The 27,500-nt window shown below is 39.1% G+C and overlaps 4 protein-coding genes, 1 long non-coding RNA gene and 2 pseudogenes across 6 annotated transcripts; 6 read left to right on the top strand and 1 right to left on the bottom strand.

The window, feature by feature from the left end:
* The first annotated feature begins 344 nt into the window (after positions 1-344).
* LOC149039165 (uncharacterized) lies at positions 345-3,131 on the top strand. Its single transcript, XM_089185960.1, has one exon. The coding sequence runs from the start codon at positions 2,020-2,022 to the stop codon at positions 2,785-2,787; it is 768 nt and encodes a 255-aa protein (XP_089042086.1). The 5' UTR covers positions 345-2,019; the 3' UTR covers positions 2,788-3,131.
* LOC149039166 (uncharacterized protein KIAA1958-like) lies at positions 1,141-1,926 on the top strand. Its single transcript, XM_089185772.1, has one exon. The coding sequence runs from the start codon at positions 1,141-1,143 to the stop codon at positions 1,924-1,926; it is 786 nt and encodes a 261-aa protein (XP_089041898.1).
* Positions 3,132-3,392: 261 nt separating the features above from the next.
* LOC149039164 (enoyl-CoA hydratase, mitochondrial-like) lies at positions 3,393-4,467 on the top strand. The gene is made up of 2 exons (XM_089185771.1): positions 3,393-3,479; positions 4,328-4,467. The coding sequence occupies exons 1-2, from the start codon at positions 3,407-3,409 to the stop codon at positions 4,465-4,467; spliced, it is 213 nt and encodes a 70-aa protein (XP_089041897.1). The 5' UTR covers positions 3,393-3,406.
* Positions 4,468-9,610: 5,143 nt separating this feature from the next.
* Positions 9,611-13,277, top strand: LOC149039163 (uncharacterized). The gene is made up of 2 exons (XM_089185942.1): positions 9,611-11,301; positions 13,246-13,277. Exons 1-2 carry the CDS (start codon positions 9,900-9,902, stop codon positions 13,260-13,262), a joined length of 1,419 nt encoding a protein of 472 aa, XP_089042068.1. The 5' UTR covers positions 9,611-9,899; the 3' UTR covers positions 13,263-13,277.
* Positions 13,278-16,813: 3,536 nt separating this feature from the next.
* Positions 16,814-21,159, bottom strand: LOC149039162 (uncharacterized; annotated as a pseudogene). The gene is made up of 2 exons (XR_016180668.1): positions 20,005-21,159; positions 16,814-19,044 (listed from the first exon to the last, which is right to left on the bottom strand). The product of XR_016180668.1 is annotated as an uncharacterized LOC149039162 (transcript).
* A 23-nt stretch (positions 21,160-21,182) lies between these two features.
* LOC149039161 (uncharacterized) lies at positions 21,183-23,326 on the top strand. The gene is made up of 3 exons (XR_016180672.1): positions 21,183-22,056; positions 22,506-22,612; positions 22,941-23,326. It is a non-coding gene; the product is annotated as an uncharacterized LOC149039161 (long non-coding RNA).
* A 3,458-nt stretch (positions 23,327-26,784) lies between these two features.
* The window catches only part of LOC149039160 (enoyl-CoA hydratase, mitochondrial-like), a 14,175-nt pseudogene continuing 13,459 nt past the window's right edge, over positions 26,785-27,500 (top strand).

Genomic DNA, 27,500 nt, shown 5'->3' with positions numbered 1-27,500 from the left:
TGAGGGATGCTATGGATCCTACAAATATTTCCAAAATCAAAAGCTATCTAATGATCACGCGAAAGGAACTACATTTGGAATAAGACCTATGTGGGCTGTTTTGTTTCTAAGTTTGATCCTCTCCTCGTTGCAAATGATTATTCTTCCCTCTTCCGATGTAGAAAAACGAGGCTGGGATTCTGCTCATCCGGCCTTCTCCTGTAAGGAAATTCTGGACTCTGGACACTCCAAAGGAGACGGGGAGTATTGGATCGACCCTGAGAAGAGTGGAAACCCTTTGAGGGTCTATTGTGACATGTCAAGATATAGTGGTAAGTGAATAAGTATTTTTTTAGAGACACCAGGACTTAAACTGGAGTATGTTTGACTTGGAGCACTTTCTATTGGAACATTCTGGTCTTGGCTATTCGTGCTTTCTCTACAAAGATCCTTGTTATGTTTTTTAATCGAAACTGTAACAAAATTCTCCAACGCGATTGGTTATTACCAGCCGGCCGATTTGAGCACAACAAGACAGTATACGCGTCATACTTGTAATTGGACAGTGTAATAGGTCAGTTAAAGGGACAGTTAACACGTCATGCCTGTATGAGGGGACAGAACGCGTCATGTGCGCGCGCTGTTGTCTCGCATTTCGCCGAGTAAACTGTTGTTCTTGGTTTTTCTGAAAACGTATAACCAATGTCTAGTTTCTTTCCCAAATTTTGTCATAGTTTTGATTAATTGGTAACAGGCCTTCTTGTTGTCCAATTCTGTCTGAAATCATACTCGTGATTAACAAATCTGACTCCCGCTTTGCGGTCCTACGATTTTGTTAATCACTCGTATGGTTACAGTCCAAATTAGACTCCACTCGGTCCTGTTACCATTATTTATTACATCCATTTTGAAATCACTGGTGGTCCCTGTGATCTGATCGGCTCTAATTGGTGCGATTTATTCGAATCGCACCATTTTTTGCTCTAAATCGCATCTTTTTTCCAGCCAATGAAAAAGTTACACTTAAAACAAAACAACCAATCAGATTTCAAGGCTTGTTTAAAGTAACCAATCAAATTGCAGGAAAATGAAAGACAAAGAGTATCATTTCGCAAATTTTGCAACTTTTGTTTCCATAACTCTTATTTTTCCCCCCCAAAAATGGATGAATTTAATATTTTCCAGTTTTTGAATGATGACAATGAGATCTTTCAGGCTGAAGACCAACATTCCAGGGACTTTCCCAGTTTTCGTGTACATTTTGGTGAATATTTTGACGATTTTCTACCCTCTCAAGCTCAAAATCCGCACAATCCCGAGTCCACCGAGTCAGCAACAAACGAAGAAAATCAAAAGCCACTACAAAAGTTAGATGTTTCAAGATTTCCTATCATTTCAAGCTATGAAATACAGGAGCTTAAGTCTGTCGCTTCGAATAAAAATACATCCCGCTCCACAAAACAATGGATGAATGTTTTCAGAAGCTGGTGTCAATGCCGCCATCTTGAATATGTCTCCATCGAAACAATGGCGCCTGAAAAACTTGACAAGGTCTTGAGTAAGTTTTACGCCGAGGTGAAAAAAAAGGACGGAGATGATTACGAGCCAGAATCCCTTAAAATCATGCAGAGTGCCATTGAACGGTATCTAAAGGAGAAGAACTATCCATTGAGCATCGTGCGATCGAGAGAGTTTCACTCCTCACAAGAAATCCTCAATGCGAAAGCAATTTCCCTACGTCAACAAGGAAAGGGAAAGAGACCCAACAAAGCTCAGCCAATCACACCTGAAGAAGAGTCAGCCCTGTGGGAAAAAGGTCAGTTGGGTGATTTTAATGGAAAGGTCTTGACCAATGTCAACTTCAAAAATTTGACAGAACAACTGGGATTTCGTGGTCGCCAAGAACACTACGATGCATACGTGGAAGACGTAATTATAAGACAGTGAGAAGATGGAACTGAAGTTGTTGAGTTCAGGGAAGGTCCCACTAAAACGCGGAGCGGTGGTCTCACCATCAGGCGAAGAACAACACCACAGGCAATGTTCAGTACCGATGGCGGAAAAAGCGATCCAGTGCGGCTATTCAAGCTTTGGTTGTCCAAGCGACCCGAAGGAATGAAGAACACAGGGCCACTCTATCTTAGCATCATAAATCGTCCTAAATCAGCAGATGTTTGGTACACCAAAGTTCGAATGGGACAAAACACCATCGGCAATTTAATGAAATCCATGGCCTCCTGTCTCAGGACGAATAAGAAGCTGACGAACCACAGCATGAGGAAAACATTGGTATCAAAACTGAAGAAGTCTGGTCAACCGCGCAATGTTATCTGTGAAATAACAGGCCATGCACGTGAATCTTCGTTAGACGACTACGATGAAATAGACGAGAATCACAGGAAAGAACTGTCTCACATTATCAGTGGATATAAAGAAGTGTCAAACGAAAATCAAGCAAACGAAGTCTCCCGCCAAAACACTGCAAATGAAGCCTCAAATCAAGAGATTGCAGTCCAACATAAACGAACACCTCTGGTTCCTATTTATCACGTCCAACAACAAGGCCAAATGCATCAGGCCATGGGCTCCAATCCTGGTTTTCAGCCGGCTAAATTTTCAGGATTTCCACCACGTTTTCCGTTGCAGTCTCAGTACCGCATGGAAGCCTTCAGTTGTGCTGCTCCCGTTCCATCGCAGAATTACACAGGCTGCACCTTCAATTTCTTCTCTAGAGACAGCCAGAATTCTCCACCCCAACCACAGAAGAAACGAAGAGCTTACATCATTGAGTCAGACGACGAGGACTGAACGTTAACGCTTCACTATTTTTCTGAGTTATTGAGGACTTCTCGAATTTCTTGAATGAAAGTTGTCTTTCTTTTGATACGCTTGACTAAGTATTTGACACATGACGTCAAAGTCTTTCTGTTTTGCATTTCCGGTTCCGCTTTTTATTTAAAAACCGGCTCAGTACTGCATCAATAAAACATTCGAATTGACCAAGTCCTGTATTTGGGTGATTTCAAAATGGATGTAATAAAGTGGTAATTGAACCTCGTGTCGTGCAATTTTGGTCTGAAATCATACTTGTGATTTCAAATCGAACTCGCGCTGCGCGCTCGTTCTATTTTGAAATCACGCGTATGATTTCAGCCCAAATTGCACTCCACTCAGTTCCATAATTAGCATTATTACCATTATTAATATGTCCAAAATATTATTTTGAATGAGATGCCAGTGGTCTCAGTTACTGGTGCAAATCAGCAGCTCAGTGCCCAGATTGTCCAATAATCAAGAGATTTTCTTGTAGCTGTCATTGTGTTATTAAGGGTAGCAAACAAAGTTTGTCTTTTTTCGTTGTTGCTCGATTGAAGTAAGTTGTACAATACTTTCTTCACAGCTTGAAGGAGGATGTGAGTTAGCCATCATGTGTGATATCATTTATGCTGGAAACAAAGCTAAGTTTGGTCAACCAGAGATTTTGCTTGGAACTATTCCAGGTATGGCACACATAAATTACCCACAGAAACAACTTTATCAGTTTGCACAATAAGAAAATATAATATATTCCACTGACTTCCACTGATTAAAATATCAGAGAGCAGAAATAAGCTGCAGGATAGCAGATGAAGAAAATGAAAATGATGTCTTCTCCTTTCCAAGATTTTTTTATACTTCTTAAGAGTATTAGTCATTAGCCCTTTACAACCGAACATCAGTCTGCAAGTTCTCCATACTTTTCTCCATATGTTTCCTAATGTGCTGCCAAGGAGAATTTGTTTAACAATCAAGAGCTTGTTTGATTGATGATCATTTCCTTTATTCTTATGACTTTAATGTTTGATTCAGGGATGATATTGTAAGGAGAAACTAGATGCTAGTCACTCTTTGGGGTCAAAGATTTAAACTTTAAACTTTAAACTTAAGCTCTAACTTAAAAAAAAAGTGATGTAATTTGGCGAAGTAAAGACTAGTAACCAGGAAAGATCATAGGAGTAAGGTGGCTTTTTATTAAATGGAAATTTTTTTTATTCTAGACTCTCTTATATTGCTGCTTTTATGTTCTTTAACCCTTTAACTCCCATGAGTGACCAAGACAGAATTTCTCTTTACACTATTAATACAAAATTAACCAGATAAGTGGTGAGAATAAAGAAAAATTTCAATTTGGGGATAATTAGTTGATCCAATATTAAATTTCTGAAACTAAAATTATAAGAGTTGTAGGGTTTACAATAAGTAAAACTACAAATTTGATCTGGGAATTAAAGGGTTAACTGTGTCAAGTTTAAATTTAAGTTTGTGCTTAAAGTTGCAACTAACTCGAAGATTGCTTTCATTTTTTTAGGTGCTGGTGGTACACAGCGACTTCCAAGAGCTGTTGGGAAGTCCCTGGCTATGGAAATGATACTCACAGGAGATCCTATTTCAGCAGAAGATGCACAGAAATCAGGTCCATGTTCCTTTCAATTTAGCTCCTATTTTTGACCGGTTGTTCATCATTACCTCTTTACCTTACAAAATTGATCAACATGTAACTTCTCCCTGTAATAAACATACATCATCCAGCAAACCGGTAATGAGAATATTTAAACTTCTCAGTTCAAATTTTTTATTGATCTAACGTCAAATTCTCGTAACTTATTAAAAAGGAAATGTGTAGCAGCTAGAGGGGAGAATTAACAATCAGATCTTGGGGGTTAAAGGGTCAAGGAGGAAGGTACTTAGCATCGTAAGTCTTCCCGGTGGCACAAGGAAATTTTCACACAAATTATTGAGAAATGTGTACAGTACTTCCACATCATCAAGGACTGCAACGGAGACGCACTATTTTATGCTAAACACTTGTGTAAGCCTGCAAAATTTGAGTTAAAGGCGTAGATTTTTCCCTTCTGTTTGTTAGCATTTCCGCGAAGGAACCGTTCACTTCCGAAGATGTCCGCACTCTTCCGAAGACGGTTTTTTAGAGTTTACGTAAACTTGTATGTCTTCAGTACTCTCCTCTCTTATTAAAAGCTCTCGGCAAAAGTTATTTGCGCCAACCTTTCTCTTCGTTTTGATACAATTACATTTGCTCTATATACTTTTTTCAAAAAGTCGCAGTTAAGGCCGCGTTACCTCAAGTTGTTCAATTAGATTTAAGGGTTAATAAAAGTATGAACTTGGGGCATGCACTCCTGTGATAAAACTGCATAAAATTATAAGAATTATTTGCGTCGGCTTTGTCAGGTGGGGCATTGCGCACTCATTCTCGAGATTTTTCTTCTCTTAGATCTAAATTCAAATTGCAGACTTAAAAACTTTCATTTTTTGTTAGGCCTGGTTAATAAAGTCTTCCCCGCAGAAGAGCTCGTAGATGAAGCTATCAAGACAGCTGCAAAAATATCATCCTTGTCGAAGATTGCCGTACAGATCGCCAAAGAAGCTGTCAACACAGGTATTGCCCTGGCAGTTGTAACCGTCCGATTGACTGTTTCCTGTCATCACGGAGTTATACCTCGATTATTCGAAAGATTTTATGTCAACTGCAGTCGGTGTTGATCTTGTCCATCGCTAGACGTTTCTTGTTGGTTTACCAGTCAACTTCAAAACAGTTACCTATCCTATTTGACTTTTCTACAGCGGAACTATCTTTTTTCTGGTGACCGAAATAGCCCAAAACATCATGACGTACTTCCATTCACAAGAGTCAAATTGATTGTTTCTAAGTCATCATCTTAATTGAAGCAAACTGAGAAAATGACTTAGATTTTTGCGCAAGTTAAGCAGAGAAGAACTTGATCTCGCGTAGGGTTTTGTTGCCTCGGGATATAAATCATCATGACTGACCTGCTTGAGTCTAAAAGTGTAACAGTTTACAAGAAATGCATGCAAGAACAGTTTATGGTCGTTGCATTCCCTTTGAAAGTTCCGTAGATGGTTGAATTTCCCAAATGTCTTTTTGTTTAGGCTACGAGATGTCACTAGCAGAAGGACTGCATTTTGAGAAAAGAATGTTTCACTCAACATTTTCAACAGTAAGTTAATATTGATCGGCGTTTACACTTGAAAGAAGACGCCAATTGCAATACAAAGTGGTAAACCCACTTAACCATTTCTTGAAAACATATCACCTACTCTCTCTGATCTAGAGCAATCAACTGAATACTTCACGTCTTCTGCGCAACCGAAGAAAGTTTGGATTAAAATATTAGAATGTTCTTATGTTCCCGCGAAAAGCGTAGCTCCATCTTTCTGCATGTAAACTACACACAACCCACAATTCCTCTATTCGCTCTGACGAAAGGCTAACGCTAGGAACGTCAGCTTTAGAAACTCTCTATGGTGGCCATTTTTGCATTATCAACGCTTTTGATGTAAATAATATTTGTGATACCCCACCCGCCGCAACACTACAGTTTCTCTAGAAACTTACCCCGTCTGTTCGATTGTTACCATGGTGATGAATAACAGTGTAATGAATTTGTAAGGACTTGCGATGAAACTTTCCCGAAGGAAAAATTTCTCCTTTTCTTTAATTTCGCAGGACGATCGAAAGGATGGGATGATTTTGTCGAAAAACGAAAAGCCGAATTTATGGACAATTAGTATCTGTTATTTTTCGAAAAGTCGTAGCTTGCGAGAACTTTGGATTGTTTTGTGGGAGTGTTAGGGCAGGTGAAAGAACGATGAAAGCTTATATAAAATTGTGTGAAGGGAAATGAAAACACTCAGCATGAATTTTCACCAAAAAAAAACTTAACTGGCGAAATTGATAGAAAAAATAAAATAAGTCATTTTTCGTTCGTGCGCTCATCTGTTGAACGGATACCCAGGGGTATACATTGGGACGGGGGCGAGTATAGGTTTAAGTTCTGCACAGTTCGATAGTTTAATTAAGACTCGAGTCACGAAAACTAAATGACGCCCAAGATGACGGCTCTTCAGTAAACTTTCTGGTAAATTAATCCAAGACAAACCAAGTTTTCGACTTGTTTCCTCTCTGTTCACTTTCCTTTCGTTTTGAATCAAATTCTTGGAAGAAAAGGATTTTATCTGCTGTAAGGCACCTTGTTTAAACTGCCTTAAGGGTCAATGTCTATATGATAATTTTTTTTTCTTTTTCGGTACCGGAGGTTTCTTAGCTAGCCTCAACCTTTTGTGCAGGGCATGATTTTCATGGTTTTCGTAAATTTTTTTGCGAAGTGCAAACTAAGCGTACTATTCCACTTTCCCTGGAATGTTTGTATTCACGCTTGACGCACGTGATTCGACCAACTAGCCAATCATGTTTAGATCCTTGAACTTAACGTTGAGGTTGACGTGGTCAATTTCCTTAGCACTGATTCAACCTTTAATTAAGATAGCAGTTGTAAAAATTTAATCGTTATGTACCTCTCAACTCAAAGGGGTTTCTGATTGGAGGAGAACAAGTCGCTGTGAATCAAAATACACCAACTTTCTAGGGTGAACAAGAAGCCCCTTGGTAAACAACAACTTGAACTTTCGACTATCACGGGATAAGGTCGTGCACCGTGAAACTGCAGCAAATGTGAGTGCCAGCCTGTGTAAAAAAAATAATATTTTAGCAGTCATTTTCGAGTTGCGAGGTATGACAAAACACTTTTAAAAATTAAAATCAAAGTGACTGGCCCCACGGGAAACAGTGAGAATTGCTTTCCTTTGACCCGCAATGAAAACAAAACTCATTGTTTCCCCTACAGTCAGTTAGTCGCTTAATTTATCAACATTGCCAGGTGTCTGTATTAGAATTGTCTGGAAGCGAGAGCAAACAATATTAGCAGGGTATTAGCTAGAGTGCAAAAGATGAGAAAATAATTGGAGCATCGAAAGAAATATGTTTCTTAGCATATTGGCTTCGGTTATCAGATTTAACTAACACGGGTGCAAAACAGGAACACACAAAAACATGTATGGTACAACAGATATACCAACACATTGTGAGTCATAAATGTACGAGTTAGAACGTGAGAAGAAATCCTTTCAGTTTCATCACTGAAGAAAACTTTTAACCTTGAAATTACATCCTGTGGTTCATTCAGTTTTCATTAGGCGAATTTAGCTTTGTTTGATGGGAAAAAGTTGCTCTGTATCCTGAATGCGACTAATTGAGAAAAGAAATCCGGATAATAAAAACAATCCGAGTAATCTAGGTTTGTTTCTAATTAAATGCCCTCACGCTTTACTCAAATGTAAAGAAACGCTGACCCCAAGTCGTGATCAGTACTTCGTGCAAAGTTGACTGATGCATAATTTATGTGTGGGTTCTTAAGCTGTTTCTATTTTTTTCTTTTAATCATTGTCTCAAGTTTCATTAAAATTGTATGAAAAGTTGATAAAAGAGTTTTTCGATACAAAAATACGAGAGGAGTGGAAGGAAACTGAAGGTAAGAATATACTGGTTTCAAGAAGATTGCTCTCTAAGTTTGATAACAACATAAATCTTGGGCAAAAAAACATGCTTTCATTGTTAATTTTCCGAAATGGTGAATGACTGAGAAATTCAACATTAAACTGACGTTTTCCGATATCGGAAAACGTGCGGCAAATTCATTGTTCACCCTCAGTAAAACTTGGGAAAAACACGAAGTTCATCGCAAGTTATCCAGCACCAGGAAAATACCAATGAATAGCCTGTTCACCTGAACGTTTTTCTATAGTTTTCCCGTGCGCGCGAACAAGGCATTTTCCAAGCGTTTTCCCACAGAATAACTAACGGTGAATGCCATGAAAACATGATGTTTGTCGATTGTTTTCCTGCTCCACGAAAACGCTATTGTATAGCTTGTTTTCCTGAACATTTTACTCAAGTTTTCCCGAGCGTGCGATCGCTGCATTTTCCGAGCGTTTTCCTCGCAGAATTACCAATGGTAAATGCCATGAAAACATGATGTTTTTCGATTGTTTTCCTGCTCCACGAAAACGCTAGTGTCTAGCTTGTTTTCCTGAACGTTATTCTATAATTTTCCCAAGCGCGCGAACGTTGCATTTGTCGAGCGTTTTCCTGCAGAATTGCAAACGGTAAATGCCAAAAAAACAAGAAAATCGTCGATTGTTTTCCTACTCCACGAAAACGCCACTGATAGCTTGTTTTCCAGAACGTTTTTCTATAGTTTTCCCGAGCGCGCGATTGCTGCATTTTCCAAGCGTATTCCCAGATAATTACTAATAGCATGAAAACATGATCTTTGTCGATTTTTTTCCTGCTCCATGGAAACGCTAATGTATGGCTTGTTCAACCGAAAGTTTTTCTCTACTTTTCCCGAGTACGCGAACGATACTGTTCTCACAGAATTACTAACGACCGTGATTAAGAAATGAAGATGTGCTGTTCGTCTCTTGTTTCCCTGCTCTATGGAAACACTTGTGAACAGCTTGCATTGTTTTCCTGTAGCTTTTTGTAGTTTAATTAAGCTTATTGAGTCATTTGAGTGGATTGGATCATTTCAGGCAGTTGGGTCACTTGCACTGATTGGGTCATTTTCGCTGATGGCCACATGTTAGGTTCTGCTGTTTCAGAAAGTAAATGTTATTTAAAATTATTGGGTCATCTGAAACAGTTAGGTCACTGGAACCAATTTGGTCCTTTGAGGCAATTCTGTCATTTGAAATTAATGTATGCGCCCAAGATGGCTGCAACGTGTTACTTTGTTCTCATCATATTAGGTTTTTTTATTTGTTTTCCTACTCTCTTTCGATCATCATTTATCAATTTTTCGGTTTATGAGAGTCCTCTTACTTTATTGCTGAGATGTCATGGTCCTCCTCGCGCAGTTAGATTGGTGGATGGAAGAAACAAACTTAGGCGCTCGATTTGTACTTGGTGCAAACGTGGTCACTTGACGCTTGGTCTGCCTACAAAATTTGACCTTACTATCTTCGTGGACGTTGAATCTAATCCTGGTCCAACATCCCCTCGGATGGTGGGGATACATAAAGAACAAAACGCCTATCTGGGATATGAGTTCTCTGCGTTTTCGACTGCAACGAAATCGATGAATTGGCTTAATCACAACTCACAACACACTTCTCCATTAGTGCCTTTTGTTCGTCGTACTCAGAGCTTCTGCTACAACTGGAATCTCCCATGTATTTTACTTCCTCTGGGCAAAAATTGTCAAAGAAAGTTTAGAGGTTGCAGAGCGGGAAAAATAGTTCAAGAAAAGCGGCGGCGCTTGAATTATATTCGAGCTTTGGTCTCACCCCAAGGCTGTCGATTAAATTCTTCACGATTTACATGCACGATGAAGACTCCTGTTGGATCGAATCTTAGAAATTTAATTGAACTTACTCCTAACCCGATTAAAAGCTACACACCAAGGGCTCGCTTCGTGAATTTTTGCTTGCTAAATGCTCGTTCAATTAACAACAAGACTACTATCATCAAGGACTTTGTCGTCGAAAATAATATTGATCTTCTTGGCTTGACAGAAACATGGCTTCAATCAGATGCTGACAATGAATTGATTATTCGTGATTTATGTCCTTCAGGTTATTCATTTCATCATGTTCCTAGACCTGGTTCTACTCGTGGAGGAGGAGTTGGCTTGTTATTTCGATCATCTTTCAACTTAAAGTTGCAGCCGCTCAAGAAGTTTTTGTCCTTTGAATATATGGATTTGTTATTGTCAAGTACAGTCGGTTTAAAACTCAGAGTTATTATTGTTTATCGCCCACCTCCCTCGACCTTGAATGGTTTAACACCCTCATTGTTCCTTGATGAGTTTTCTACGTTCCTGGAGCACTATATCGCTGATCCTGGTGGAATATTATTAGTTGGTGATTTTAATATACATGTTGACACCTGTTCTTCCCAACACTCAACTGAATTTCTTCAATTGTTGGATTCTTTCAATCTTACTCAACATACACATGGCTCAACGCATAAAGATCGACACACCTTAGATCTTGTGATTACAAGATCTGATGATAGTATTGTTTCGAATTTAACAATTGGTTCTCCTTTTGTCATCTCTGATCATGCTGCTGTTCACTTCCAGCTCTCGCTTAATAAGCCGCCGCTCGACAAGAAGATTATTTCATTCAGAAAGCTTCGATCTATTGATTTTGATAATTTCTGTGCTGATGTTATGAATTCGAGCCTTCCTGATCTTTTTGCCTCGTCATCGTCATCCTTGGATTATTTGATTGATCAATATAACAGAGTCCTTACTACCATACTTGAGACTCATGCTCCACTGCAAAAAAAGTTAGTTACTTTGCGTCCCGCTGCACCTTGGTATTCTGAGGAGATAAATAATTTAAAGAGATCCCGTAGAAAACTTGAACGACGCTGGCGAATGACCAAACTTCCTTCTGATCGTAAGTTGTTTATTGAGGGATGTGATGCTGTCAACAACTTAATTCGTGATTCCAAGAAGAATTATTTCGCATCATTAATCAATGAGAATCAGTCAAATTATAAACAGCTTTTTAAGATAATTGATAAACTACTACAAAGGAAAACAGATATTCAATATCCCCCCTGCAAATCGCCCACTGATCTTGCTAACAAGTTTATTAAGTACTTCACTACAAAGATAGATAGAATACGGGGTCATATAACGACTGCTGCTTTCTCTCATCGAGATACAGTTGCTGTTGTTGACAACGCCTGTCCATATTCTTTTGATATTTTCAAAATGGTAACAGCGGATGAAGTTCATACATGTATCATGAATCTGGCTGCTAAGTCATGTGCTCTTGATCCTCTTCCTGGTTATGTTACAAGAAATGCACTTAGTGTTCTGTTGCATTTCATTTCCAAAATCATAAATATCTCATTGGAATCTGGTCAGATGCCTTCGCAACTCAAGGTTGCAATGTTACGCCCGCTCCTTAAGAAATCTTCTTTGGATCATACTCAATTCTGCAATTATCGTCCTGTATCGAATCTTTCATTTATTAGCAAAGCAATTGAAAAATTGGTAGCTAATCAACTTATCTCCTACATTAACGATTATGAGTTAAATGAGACATTCCAGTCGGCGTACAAGAAATATCACAGTGCTGAAACTGCACTTATTCGTGTTCACAATGATATTCTTTCTGCCATTGATAATCGTCGAATCGTAATTTTACTGTTGTTAGACCTTTCCGCTGCCTTCGATACAGTCGATCATACCATCCTCCTCTCTCGTTTACGTGTACGGTTTGGGATAGCTGGGAAGCCTCTATTATGGTTGCAATCTTATTTATCGAATCGCACGCAATATGTCTCCGTTGATGGTGGTACTTCGACGAAACATGACCTTAAATGTGGAGTGCCACAAGGATCTGTCTTGGGACCCATTTTGTATTTGCTTTATACTTCACCGCTTTCAGATATCGTAAAGAAATTTAACCTGAGCTATCATTTTTATGCTGACGACTCACAGCTTTACTTGTCTTTCCAACCAACCGTACTGGGTGATAGGGATCTAGCGGTTTCTAGCATCGAGAGCTGTGTGGATGAAATCAGTCATTGGATGATGGTTAATCGTCTTAAATTAAATAAAGACAAAACTGAATTATTGGTAATTTCCGCTAAACATCTTCCAAGACCACTCCTTCACGAAATTTCAGTTGCTGGTGAGACTATCCCTTCCGTGCAAAAGGCGAGGAATATCGGCACTATGTTCGACAGCCATTTTTGCTTTAAGGATCATATTACTGACATTTGTAAATCTTCATTTTATCATTTGCGAAATATTAGCTATATCAGGAAATATCTTTCAGCGACCACTACTGAATTGCTGGTTCATATGTTTGTATCTTCGAAGCTGGATTACTGTAATTCCCTTTTGTATGGCCTACCAGCCTACGCTATAAAAAGGCTATAACACGTCCAGAATGCCGCGGCGCGCCTCGTCACACTTACAAAAAAGCATGATCACATTACGCCTGTTCTTTTCAATCTTCATTGGCTTCCCGTTAACCAACGTATTATTTTTAAGATTTTACTTATAACCTACAAGGCACTTAACAACCTGGCACCGTCGTACATTTGTGATCTGCTTACATCTTACACCCCATCGCGTCAACTACGCTCATCATTCAAGCACCTTCTGGTTTCTCCATCCTATAACTTGAAAACATATGGCGCAAGATCCTTCTCTGTAGCAGCACCATCATTATGGAATGCTTTGCCAAGTGAAATTAGAAATGCTCAGTCTGTGTCTGTTTTTAAACGTAGATTAAAAACTTTACTCTTTAGAAAAGCCTTTTATAATTAATATTAGCTGTCTTAAGTGTTAATGTTTAAGTTTTTTTTTTTTTTTTTTGTAGGCGCCGTTGAACAGTAGGATACTGGCGTGGTATAAATCTTTTATTATTATTATTATTATTATTATTATTTATAATTAATATTAGCTGTCTTAAGTGTTAATGTTTCAAGTTTTTTTCTTGTAGGCGCCTTTGAACAGTAGGATACTGGCGCGGTATAAATCTTTTATTATTATTATTATTATTATTTGGGCCAGTTGGATCATTTGAGGCAGTTGGCTTTAATTGGCTGATTGGATCATTAGAGGCAGTTGGGTCACTAGAACTGGTTGAGTCATTTGAGGCAATTCAGTCATCTGAACCAGTTGGTTCATTTAAGGCAGTTGGCTATTATTGACTGATCGGGTCATTTAAGGCAATTCAATCATTTGAGCTGGTTGGGTAGTTTAAGGCAATTCAGTCATTTGAGCTGCTTGGGTCATTTGAGGCAATTTAGTTATTTGAGCTGGTTGAGTCATTTGAGGCAATTCAGACATTTGAGCTGGTTGGGTCACTTGAGGCAATTCAGTCATTTGAGCCAGTTGGGTCATTTGAGGCAATTGTGGTATTTGAGCTGGTTGGATCATCTGGGGCAATTCAGTGATTTGAGCTGCTTGGATCATTTGAGGCAATTCGGCCATTTTAGCTGGTTGAGTCATTTGAGGTAATTCAGTCATTTGAGCTGCTTGGGTCATTTTAGGCAATTTTGTCATATGAGCTGGTTGAGTCACTTGAGGCGATTCAGTCATTTGAGCCAATTGGGTCATTTGAGGCAGTTGTGGCATTTGAGCTAGTTGGATCATTTGAGGCAATTTGGTCATTTGAGCTGGCTGGATCATTTGAGGCAATTCAGACATTTGAGCTGGTTGAGTCATTTGAGGCAATTCAGTAATTTGAGCTGGTTGGGTCATTTGAGGCAATTCAGTCACTGGAGCTGGTTGGATCATTTGAGGCAATTGTGGCATTTGAGCTGGTTGGATCATTTGGGGCAATTCAGTCATTTGAGCTGCCTGGATCATTTGAGGCAATTCAGTCACTTTAGCTGGTTAAGTCATTTGAGGCAATTTAGTCATTTGAGCTGCTTGGGTCATTTAAGGCAATTTAGTCATTTGAGCTGGTTGAGTCACTTGAGGCGATTCAGTCATTTGAGCCAATTGGGTCATTTGAGGCAATTGTGGCATTTGAGCTAGTTGGATCATTTGAGGCAATTTGGTCATTTGAGTTGGCTGGATCATTTGAGGCAATTCAGTAATTTGAGCTGGTTGGGTCATTTGAGGCAATTCAGTCACTGGAGCTGGTTGGATCATTTGAGACAATTGTGGCATTTGAGCTGGTTGGGTTATTTGGGGCAATTCAATCATGTAAGCTGGTTGAATCATTTGAGGCAATTCAGTCATTTGAGCCGCTTGGATTATTTGAGGTAATTCAGTCAATTTAGCTGGTTGAGTCATTTGAGGCAATTCAGTCATTTGAGCCAGTTGGGTCATTTCAGGCAACTGAGGTATTTGAGGCGGCTGGATCATTTGAGGCAATTCAGTCATTTCAGCTGCTTAGGTCATTTGAGGCAATTTAGTCATTTGAGCAGCTTGGGTCATTTGAGGCAATTTAGTCATTTGAGCTGCTTAGGTCATTTGAGGCAATTCAGACATTTGAGCTCGTTGGGTCATTTGAGGCAATTCAGGCATTTGAGTCAGTTGGGTCATTTGAGGCAATTGTAGCATTTGAGCTGGTTGGATCATTTGAGGCAATTCAGTCATTTAAGCTGGTCGAGTTATTTGAGGCAATTCAGTCATTTGAGCCAGTTGGGTCATTTGAGGCAATTCAGTCATTTGAGCTGGTTGGGTCATTTGAGGCAATTCAGTCATTTGAGCTGCTTGGGTCATTCGAGGCAATTCAGTCATTTGAGCTGATTGGGTCATTTTGGCAGTTGGCTCATCGGAACTGATTGGGTCATTTGATGCAATTCAGTCATTTGAGCCGATTGGGTCATTTGAGGCTGTTGGGTCTCTGGAACTGACTAACTCATTTGAGGCAGTCAGGCCACTGGAGCCAATTGGGTCATTTGAGGCAATTCAGTTATCTGAGGTGGTTGGGTCATCTGAGGTAGTTGGGTCACTGGAACCCACTGGGTCATTTGAGGCAATTCGGTTATTTGAGCTGATTGGGTCATTTGAGGAAATTGGCTGATTGGAACTGATAAGCTGATTTGAAGCAGTTCGGTCATTTGAGCTGATTGGGTTGTTTGAGGCACTTGGGTCACTGGAACTGATTAGCTCATTTAAGGCAGTTGGGCCACTAGAACCAATTGGGTCATTTGAGGCAATTTAGTCACCTGAGGTGGTTGGGTCATCTGAGGTAGTTGGGTCACTGGAACCCACTGGGTCATTTGAGGCAATTCGGTTATTTGAGCTGATTGGGTCATTTGAGGAAATTGGCTGATTGGAACTGATAAGCTGATTTGAAGCAGTTCGGTCATTTGAGCTGATTGGGTTGTTTGAGGCACTTGGGTCACTGGAACTGATTAGCTCATTTAAGGCAGTTGGGCCACTAGAACCAATTGGGTCATTTGAGGCAATTTAGTCACGTGAGGTGGATAGGTCATTTGGGGTTATTGGGTCACTGGAACCAATTGGGTCATTTGAGGCAATTCAGTCATCTGACCTAGTTGGGTCATTTGAGGCACTTAGGTCACTGAAACTGATTGGGTCGTTTGAGGTAATTCAGTCATTTGAGCTGATTGGGTCATTTGAGGCTGTTGGGTCACTGGCACTGATTGGACCATTTGAGGCAATTTAGTTATCTGAGCTGGTTTGGTCATTTGAAGCTGTGAGGTCACCACAACCAATTTGGTCACTTGAGGCAACTCAGTCATTTGAGCTGGTTGGGTCAGTGGAACTGATTGGGTCATTTGAGGCAATTCAGTCATTTGAGCTGGTTGGGTTATTGGAACTGATTGGGTCATTTGAAGCAATTCAGTCATTTTAGCTGATTGGGTCATTTGAGGCAGTTGGGTCTGATTAGATTAAATGATTAGATAATTTGTGTCTGTTAGATCATTCATGTCTAGTGGGCCATGAGTGTCTATTGGATCATTCATGTCTATTAGGTTGTTTGTTTCTGTTGCATCATTTGAGTCTGTCGGATTATTTGTGCCTTTTAGATAATTTTGTGTCTGTTGGATCATTTTGTCTATTGGATCATTTGTCTCTTTGATGATTTGTGTCTCTTTGATGATTTTTGTCTCTTGGATCATTTGCCTCTTGGATCATTTGTGTCTCTTGGATCATTTGTGTCTCTTGGATCATTTGTGTCTATTGTATCATTTGTGTCTATTGGATCATTTGTGTTTGTAGGTCATTTTTTCCAGTGCTCCATTGTCAACAATGTATTTTGCACCAATTGGGTCATATGTCCAGTTTGGTATTACTGGTCCCATGGCTCATTTGTGCCAGTTTGGTAATTTGTGGTTAATGGGTAGTTACATCAGAAATAGAATTATTATATTGATCATTGAAACATTATCATACTTCATTTTCCTGAGTCTCTCTGCATGCAGTATATGAGCTTAGCGTATACAAAATACAACAACATGGAAGACATAATCATTATATTTTAATATTGCATTTCGATAACTTGTATGACAGTAGTTTTTAAACTCAAAATAAAAAATCAGTGCAATGCAGCCTTCTATCAGTCTAACTTGTTACTCCAAGAACATTTTCTTGTTTGTAAACTTTTTCCCCTAAAGAACAGTTGGATTTAATTCTCTGAACTGGCATGAAACAAGCTGGGCCAAACAGATCAAATGAGTTACACCAGATTTCCACTGGCACTCCATGTGAAAAACGTTCTGGATGAACTGAGTACCAATTTACTCTTGCAAAGTAAAACATGTATTGCTGCTCTGGCAAATAAGATTCTGCTAATTTAACCTTAATACGGTGACGAAAAAATGAAATAACTTGTCCTGGTCTGACATCATTACATCCACTGCTACAAGCTAACCGTCCTTCATGACCTGCCCAGTTTGCTAGAACAAATGAATTCCTTGTGGTCTGGCTTTGCGATGATCCATATACTACAGATCCAACTTTGAGCGATTTAAATTCTGCAATGGTGTGTGGCATTTCAAGGAAAGTACCCTCATCAAGTCCTAAGAGTTCTTTATATACTGACTCTAGTGCAGTTAAATCATCAGTGTCTAATGTTTCATCTCTAAATGTTGACATTTCAACTATATCATCACTTGCAGTCCAATCACACAAATGCAAGTCTTTGATGGATATCTCCCTGTGCTGTCGAAGACTGAGGAACTGTTTAATCGGCTCTTGTGTGTCCTTTACAGACCCTGAACTGTGTGAGCCCTCAAAAAACTCCAAGAAAGTCTCCTGAAACATTTCTGGGTACTCAAAGTCCTTAACTTTGGTTTGTGACAAAAATTTTCGCATCAACTGAATTTCAATAGAGCAATTGTTCGTATGAAAAGATCCCAGGATACCATTAAATCTTTCAAAACTGAAGCACCAGAAAGAATGAAAGGGGCCATAATCTAGAAGGCACTCTTTAAGGTGTCCATGTAGATGCATATTTGGAGTAACCAGATCCTTCCCACATAGTTCTTCAAATGTGTGACAAAATTCCATTAAATGTCTGTCCCCTTGCTCAATATCATCATCAGTAAGAATTTTCTTTCCAAGAGTTTTACAGGCAAGGACAAAATGACGCCAACACTCAAGGTGGTTTTCAGGGAGAACTCCTTTTAAAGCAAACAATGAATAAACTACTGTCCAGTTCTTCCATTGATCAGCAGTAAATCCTGAAAAACTGTTGGCAATCTTTCCAGGTATGCGTCCAATATCTTGAGGCACTGTCATCCCATCGACCAGTTCTTGGATCCTTTGAAAGTCCTCATCAGATATGAAATCATTTTTTTCATTAAGCCACACATTTTTCATGATGTGTTTGGCTGTTCCCAGATAAAGATTGTGCATGGGGTCCACAACAAAGTAGCGAATACAATCAAAATAGTCTAGTTCTTGCAGAACTGAATACCTAGCACCTAACTGAGAACACAGTTTTTGTTGTGCAGTAGGGCTGGTTTCATCCATTGTTCTTTTTGCAGAACACTTATGCTCAGAGGATGTTCTGGGGCTCCAGTTTTCTCGATCAAAACCACTAAAATCGAGGCCATCTCTAGAACCAAAAGATTTCTTACAGCGAGAACACCCTTGTGATGACATGTGACCTAGAAATCCCCCTATTTTTCTTGTGGCTGGAATGTCTGAGGAGACACAAATGAGTCCAACCTTTATTGGTCGTTTAAAAAAACTACCATGAACTGAGAATCGTTCCTTACAGGCCACAAAGCTTGTAACTCTCTCACAAGCGGTTCAAGGAAAGTGTTGGCAGTTAGCTTTGGCTCTGAAGGTCCAGGCAGAATTCCAGTAACTATGATGTTCTCAAGTCTATATCTTTCATGACGAGGTAAATTAAGTAGAACAAGATACACAACTCCAACTGATCCTGGTGAATGCTTATGAGGTCTGAACCAATCTACATTAAGCATGAAAGCTAAGCTGTTCGAGTTTGAAAGAAACCCAGTTGAAGACAGCTCCCTCCAAACATTCCCTTGGTAGATATCTGTCTTAACATTTGCAGAGGAAACCTGATTTCTCCATTCTTGACATTTGTTCCACAGTCCAGGTCTAGCCAGAAGACGCTGCAAAGACTTCACAATTGAGTTATATGGATACACCATTCTTGGATAAAGAAATGTTTTTGTTCCAGTCTGAACAGTCTTTAGTAGTATTTCATCACAAGGACCTAAGGAAAAAAACTTCAAAAGTTATACAAACCCAGCTCATGTGGAAAACCTATAATTTAATATAGAAATCAAAAATTCTTTCTTACTGAGTACTCATTGCATACTCATTGAAACTCGTTCACTTCCAGAAAACCCTCTCCAAGATGATGAGAAAAGTCCACAGTTTTTCTAATAAGCAAAATAATCTTCATTTTAAGTATGCAGCAACTCACCAGTTTTGCTCCCCCAATATCTTTGATGTAGTATATAAAAAACAAGTGCAAGGGTTTGATTGTGGCATCCAAATGTTGAGAAACACGAAATGAAAGCACAAGGCTGCTGGTTTAATTTGTTTTGAGATGTTTGGATGCCACAACCAAACCTGAAGCAAGAGCCTTTTAGCTTGTTTCTCAAACTGCCTATTTCAATCATCACCTAAATTGTCACATTATTGTTATGCTCTTTTCATTGGTTGCATAATTTTGGACATTTTATCAGCAACTATCCATCTGTTGTCTCTTTGGGGTTTCTTTGGGGGATTCAAAGTGTGTGCTAAATTTATGGTAGTTTTGCTCATTTAGTTTATAGCTCTATGGTTAGTTGGAGCTTAATTATGGCAGAAAGTAATGCAGTTAACCGTTTACGCATCCCGAAAAGGGGTGAAGAGCAAGGTAAACTGCTAAAGGAAAGTGTTCCCAAATGTAGTGTAATTTTCTTATTTGCATTACACATACACATAAATCTAGATATTCAGTAGAAACGTATATCCAGATCACTGATGATCTGGATGTGTTTTTATTGGATATCTGGATTCATGCATGTGACGAAATACAGATATACATCTTTATCAAGTATCTAGATTTATGCATGTGACAAAATACTTTCCACTCATTGGCCAATAACCTCAGAATAATTAATGAGTTTGAGGAGGAATACATCACATGCACATAAAATGAACTGACTGCTAAGTAGTTTCTTACCTCTGCGACTCCTGTGTGGGTGTCTTGACCATGGTACAAACTTACATCGAGCTGAAACTTGCCTTCCACAACGGTTCTGGATGCAGTCTTTGTAATCATACAGGTTTTTGCACTTTGGGCACACAACATATTTAATAAATTCATCATTTCCTAGTAGCCCAAGGTTCTTCCTTAACTTGTAAAGCGTACTTGGCAAACGTTTTAAAAGTCTAGAAATTATACCATTCTCATCAAAAGTTCCAAGAAGCCCCAAGAAACGACTAAGAAATTTGAGTAGCATTTCAACAGCTGAGTCTGTAACAAAAAAAGCTGACTGCCAGGATACTAGAAACAATAACAACCAAAATACAAGAATACCGCATCTGTCGGAGATTGAGGGTGAATATTCATCGGCATTCTCAGTTGATTGATTCTGCTCAAAATCCTCTTCAGAGTCTTGAGCATTTGGAGAACCAGACCAGTCTTCGTTCACAGAATCTTCCCTGACATTTCTACCACTTTCATATGCTTCGATCTCTTCATCGTCGTCCTCAAAGTAAGACAGATCTTCTTCGCTAAAACGTTTCCTTAATCGGTCCTTGAGTCTTCTTCTAAGATCTGGAGACAGAGGGCAATCGATGAGTTCCGCCTCAGTTCCATCGATGCCCTCATCTACCTCATGGTAGTTGATCGGCGACTCTGTCTCAAGGCCATCGCCATTGCATAAGTTGCCGTTTGACAAAAGCTGTGGAGCATCATCAGCGTCTCGGTGGATTTCATCGCCAGAACTGTCCGGGCAAACGTGTGTCCTCGCTCCAGAATAGGAGTAACTATTTCCACATCTAGAACAATAAATTCGACGCCTATTCCGCCGATTCAGTTCGCGAGGAAAGCTTCTTTTTGGCATTGTAAGGTGCTCCAATCAGCGAAATAACGAAAAAGGAACTTCGATCCCAAAATACAGGATAAAATCTTGTCAAATACTTAATAAATTTTGTTAATTGTTTAAATTCACCACTAAGAACAATACTTTGATGAAGGATTTTAATTTTTGCGTCCCTCTTGGCGCCATACATAAGACCGCTGACCATCATGCACGAAATTTTTGACCAATCATATCGATTGTTATGACTGCACACTTCATCGGACCAATCACATTCCTTGTTTTAGTTTGTTCGTGAAGGGAAAACTCACAAGAATCATTCCACGTGCGACTTGCAAGTCGAGTGAAAGCTGTCTATTTACCTAACTCTTTATCGCGAAATGGCATCTAGCAGAGCCTCAAATGTATCCGAATTTCGCCAAGTCTTGAGCAGACTCAAAGATTTACATGAGAAGCTGGAAAGGTCCGATCAATCTAGTCTTGCAGCTAAATTGTCGGACATAAATGACTCCTTAAGCATTATCGAAGGTAACCAGACTGACTTCTCCGATACAGTCCTGCAAACTTTGGAGAGGATCCATTCTACGATGGTAAATGGCTTCAAAACTATGGAAGACAGGATATCCACGCTAGAAGCCAAACTAACCAGCCATGAGACTGGAAGCTATGATGCAGTGACGCCGCCGAATTCTTCAAGAAAAAGAAAAATCGCACTACACCCTGATCTTTCGGTAAGATACGTGAATATTTTCCTCTTTGCTATTTCTTTGCGTTGAGAATGTTAACCATAAAAATTTATAAGATATATCAAAGGATTACCCGGTAAGAACATGGAAAGGGAAGTCAAAAGCCGTTTTCAAATTTCGTGCGCATTTTGTGATTTATATCACACCTTTTGATTGATCAAAGCCGATCCCCGCCATTTTTGACTTGCTGTCGGTTGCGAATTTCTTTTATCATCCGTCCTCTTTCGGTGACGCTAACGTCTCCTTAGTTCCAAGATGTGTTTATGCATGTGAGCGATTGATTTGTTTGCTCTCTCTTAGAAAGAGAGAAAGAATGACAAACTTAAATTATCTGATGTTTAAAACACTCAGTTAAATTCCTCTTGCATTTATTGATGATCATTCACAGCATTACGTCCGCTCTAAGATGGAACAGTTAGGACTGTCGTGGAACACGGAAAGGAAGTAAGTTCATAGCCAAAGGGGAGTAAAGATACTTGTAACATAGTTTGCGATTGAATAGTTTACAACGGAAGTCCATGTGGAAAGAAAGTGGGAGGTGCAAGTGGTTTGAAGGGCTACGCATTAATAAAATCTCATCCACAAAGGAAAAAAGTAGAATCAAAGTGGTGAGAGCAGAAGTAAAAATCATCGTTTTAGTCCCACGTTTTCTTGATCACTCATGTTAGTCCATGGAAGTTCACTGTAAGAATACCATACTGAGGAATGCTGTGTCATGGCTCCATTTGGGCTATTTTTACCACTTACACCAAAAGAAGAGGTTTCTCATAAACCTAACCATTTGAATAATGAGTTACAGTTTCTATTTGGGGGCACCAAAGAGGGGGAACCTATGCTGGAAATGACTTTGAGGTTTTGCAATTTACTTTTATCTACACATTATATTCCAACAGGGAGAATGAGCCACCAAACCAAGAAGTTGCCAGAAGACTTCTCAAAGAAGTTCAAGAAGTTGAGCACGTAAAGAATGACTCTCTCTGCACAGAGAGGCGGATATTTGGTATGTTTCCCTTTGGTATTGATTGTTTTAATTGGGCAGGACCTTTAAGTCAACTATTTATCACTTATCAACTCCAAGAAATGGATATCTCACTCAACTTTTGCTTCATTGGGATTGATTTCTTTTAAAGTTAAACCGCAAGAAACCTGCTCTGTTTACATCACCTAAGTTGGCTCACAATGCCTACATGTTGTCTTTTTCAAACAGAGTAAATGATTTTAGCTCTGGCACATTAACTGTATAAAGCTAGTCAAATAATTTCTCGGGTACAGCTTCAGTATTAAACCTTGGTTTCCTGGCCTCACCTCAGAAATATTTAATTTTTCAGATGCTGTCTCTCAAAACTTTGCCTCCAACAAAAGAAAGAGGAGGCAGATGGAAAATGGTACATATGAGCAGTACCAAAGGGAACAGAAAAGGAGGCAAAGAATTAAAAGGGTAAGAGTTAGCTTGCTTCAATGATGTTTCTACACAAAAAGTTAACTGTGGACCATTTCATTCACCTCTTAAATTCTTTCTTTTCCTTTATTTCTCTACCCTATGTGATTGTGGAGATTGCCAGTATTGATGTTTTTCTGCTTGAGCTTAGTTTAATATTGAAAATTGAATATCATGTTAGTTGTGCAATGAGCCAAGCAGTTTTGGAAATGTCTTTAAGTATTATGAGTTAGAGAGAAACATCTATTTCAAATGATGTAATCTCTCCTAACCACAACTATTGTTTGACTATTTATTATTGCATTGCATTTGTCAATGATATCCTCAGATGAATCTGATGGCGAGGATGACACCCTGTCCACAAAGCATCTTGTCTAGAGGACAGAGGAGGTTTCTTCTTTCTTCAAAGAACTGGACTCACGGCATAGGGCAAATATGTCCACCCAACAAAGGAGGCAGTCTGTAAACAGGCAGGTTGGCCGTCCAAGTACCAGAAGCCACAATGAAGTGCCAGAGAAATTGCTCTGGGCCATGAAATTGTAATTATTTTCTATTTTTTTTTTCCATGAATGCTGTTATTGTTTACTAGGCAATTTTGGTTACAGTGGATCCATTAGAGTAAAGCAGTAATTAATGGATGTTCTTGATTTAGATTAAATATGGGATATTTACTTCTAGAGGCCCTGCTATGTTCCTTAAGTTCAACTGCAAAAGTTCTTTTACACTTGAGGATGGTGTTGAGTAGGATTTTTCAAACTCTAATGTTTGAGCCTAGAAATTTTCTGAGTATTTTTGTGATGTTTATCAAAATTAAGGAAACAGCTCGAAATGTTGAACTGGATGATACATGTAAAAGGTTCTTTTACAACTGCCTATGTGAGTCCCAATATAATCATCCAAATTTCACATATATGCATTTCAACATTTTCCCAATTTTACATATGATCCACCTTAGGTGGTGAACAGACATTAGGTTTCACTCATTTTTGTGCAAGGTTTGTTTGTGTCATTTAGAAGTCTCATTTTATTGACCAAAATGAAGCAGATTGTATTTGTTTGCCAAGGGTGAGACATACAATTTTGTTGATATTGTAGTAAGAGTGCATTTTTTTTCGCTGATACTTTTAAAAATTTTTTTAAATGTTAGATTTCAAGGTTTTCTGTGTTGTGAATATTTGTAAAAATCGTATGATTAAGAACTGATGTAACTAGGTGAATACTACTTTGATTAATTGGTAATAAAAAGGCTTCAAAAAAATTTATGTTAAGGCTCTTATTGCTTGCGTCACATACGGGAGGGAATGATTCCAAGTAGTTCAATGGATCATTTGATTTGCGAAGTGGATTCAGCGACTGGTAGAACTTCTTCAAAATCGTTCTAGATCAAGGGAGCTTGGAGCTAAAGAAATTATGAGCGAGAGAAGTAAATGTAAATATAAATTTCCAAATGGTTGACAGTGTAAAACACCGATGAATATAGGAATACATGCCATTTTCCGCACGATAATCGAACGGCAAATACAAGAAAATGCGTGGGAATAACCGCATTCGGGTGGTGAACCGCCACTAACAACGCGTTTTCTCAACGCAAACAGCTGCAAACGCTAGAAAATATTGTATTTCAATTTGTTAGCCAACCCGTGAACGTTGGACGACACTTGGTTTTCAAGCGTTATCTACGCATTTACTGTCCTAGAAAATGGAAGAAAACGCATTGTCTTCAACGGAAAACGTCTGTGAAAACAATGTTTTGTTACTGGGAAAACACCAGTAAACAATGGAATACAAACTGTTTTCCCCTCTGTTAACCGTACTCTTAACACTAAGAAAACAATCGTTTTCATAGAGTTCACTGTGGAGGAAAATTGCTGGATAATGGAACGAATACTCCAATTTGCCGACTCGAAAACAACGGGAGAACGTTGGATTTTCTTTTCGGAAAATGTCAGAAAATGTGTGAATAATGCTGCGTTTTCAAATATTCACAACTTGTTTTCCGAACGGGTGAACACCACTTTTTTTGCAGTGTATAATAGTCAGCCACTTCGATGAATATGTTTGAGTGAGAAGTATATATACAAAAGACATTTACTACCGCATAAACGTAAGAAGAAAAGTTGAGGAAAAGTAAGAAACGGTAGGTGAGTGTAAGTGAGAAACTCGATGTATTTACTTACTATCGGGTGAGTAACTTGTGCAAGGAGTAACCAAGTTATTCAATTTGGAGAAAATTGGTTAATTTAAACTTCAGAAGAAGACTGCTCTCTAACTTTGACAACAACATAAATCTTGAATAGTCAGCCGCTTCGATAAATACGTTTGATTGAGAAGTATATATACAAAAGACCTTTCCTACCGCATAAGCCTTAGAAGAAAAGTCGAGGAAAAGTAAGAAAAGGAAGGTGAGTGTGAGTGAGAAACTCGATGTATTTACTTACTATCGGGTGAGTAACTTGTGCAAGGAGTAACCAAGTTATTCAATTTGGAGAAAATTGGTTAATTTAAACTTCAGAAGAAGACTGCTCTCTAACTTTGACAACAACATAAATCTTGAATAGTCAGCCGCTTCGATAAATACGTTTGATTGAGAAGTATATATACAAAAGACCTTTCCTACCGCATAAGCCTTAGAAGAAAAGTCGAGGGAAAGTAAGAAAAGGAAGGTGAGTGTGAGTGAGAAACTCGATGTATTTACTTACTATCGGGTGAGTAACTTGTGCAAGCCAGCGGACAAGAATTAATCCTTAGCAGGGAAGATTCCTTTATATGACTTGGTAGTTTAAAAAGCGCTCGTATTCTTTCGCTGAGTCAGACAAAGTGTAATTAGCAAAATCCTAAATTCACAATCCAAACTATTTGTAGCATCTAAGAAGGGAGAAGGGCAACATTTGTCTCTTTCTTTCAAATTACAGGATGAGAGGGCTTCTAGTTGGTTTCCATTTATGTCCCGTTCTGTTGAGTGGTGTTGCTTTGTTTCTTGTGGCTTTCAGTTCGTCTTTGCACACTGACTTAAGCAGGGACGAGGTTTTCGAGCGAATTGAAGGTAACACGTGAATGTGTTATATCTCCCAACACAGTGATATTTTGTTCCGGTGGGATGTGAGTGTTTCAAGTGCCATGAGCGAAAACTGGGATCGGATGACACAGATTTTGATCCCTCCCCCCCCTGCCCCCAAATAAGGCTCTGTGGTGACATTCTTACAATCCCCCTCATTAGTAGTAAATTTCTATTCTTCCCCTTTTATACTCTGTTAGCCACAGCAGTTCGCCCTGGAAAAAAATATAAGATCGCCCCAAAATTGGGTAAAACAACAGGAACTTTCTACGTGCAACTCTCATAACTTTCAGGGCTTCTTCATATTCACCTTTGTACGATATCAAGAGTCAAGATGACTTCTTAAGACAGGGTAGTTAACTACACACAAACTGTATCATGAAAGTATCCAAAATAAACTTAGTGATGAGAACATGACACGCGATTGTGTTGTTTTTTCAAGGATTTGAGCTAATTGGTCACATCACCAAGACATTATATGCTGACGAAATAAGCTGTGGATTGAGTTGCCTTCGAGATGAAAACTGCCAATCTTACAACAGCAAATCCGATGCTAGTGATATAAAGAAGGAATGTCAACTGAGTAATCAGACCAAAAATTCAAGTCCAGAAAACCTGAGGTGTAACCCACGTTCTATTTATTATGGAAGAGGTACTGTTGAGTAAGGTGCTTAACAATATGGGAAAGTTAGAGGAGGTGGGAGGGTATGAAGGGTCGGAGTATTTTGGTTGTCACAATAAAGTTTTCCTGATCCTTCCATAACGTTCCGAATTATTCTATCGATCTTCCTCATGGGCCGCCAATTTTCTTTAGTTCCACCTTTAAACTATGTTAGCGACAACTGATCCCCTCTCCATTCCCTTGGAAAAAATGATATCCCCCCCAAGACTCTGCCACCTCTCCCACCTCCTCTTTCCATGGCCAAGTCAAAAATGGTGACCTATTTCTTACTTCTGATTAGCGCTTTTCAGAGCTCTCTCATGTCACGTGTACATCCATGTATAACCTTTCCCGAGAGAATATGAAGTTTAAAATCTCTTGCTTTTCCTTATAGTGACAGGTTTTCCATTTTCTAAGTTTGAATTGAAAGATGCTATAGATACTACAAAGATTTATAAAATCAAGAGCTATCTAACAATTACGCGAAAGGAACTACTTATGGAATAAGACCTCTGTGGCGTGTTTTGTTCCTTAGTTTGATCCTCTCCTCGTTTCAAATGATTATTCTTCCCTTTTCCTATGCAGGTAAACGAGGTTGGGATTCTGCTCATCCGACCTTCTCCTGTAAAGAAATTCTGGACTCTGGACACTCCAAAGGTAAACGAGGTTGGGATTCTGCTCATCCGGCCTTTTCCTGTAAAGAAATTCTGGACTCTGGACACTCCAAAGGAGAC

Source organism: Pocillopora damicornis, chromosome 10, assembly GCF_964200805.1.
Source record: "Pocillopora damicornis chromosome 10, jaPocDami1.2, whole genome shotgun sequence".
Taxonomy (NCBI): domain Eukaryota; kingdom Metazoa; phylum Cnidaria; class Anthozoa; order Scleractinia; family Pocilloporidae; genus Pocillopora; species Pocillopora damicornis.
The sequence above is the reverse complement of the archived record's forward strand: the minus strand, read 5'-3'. Positions and strand labels throughout refer to the sequence as shown.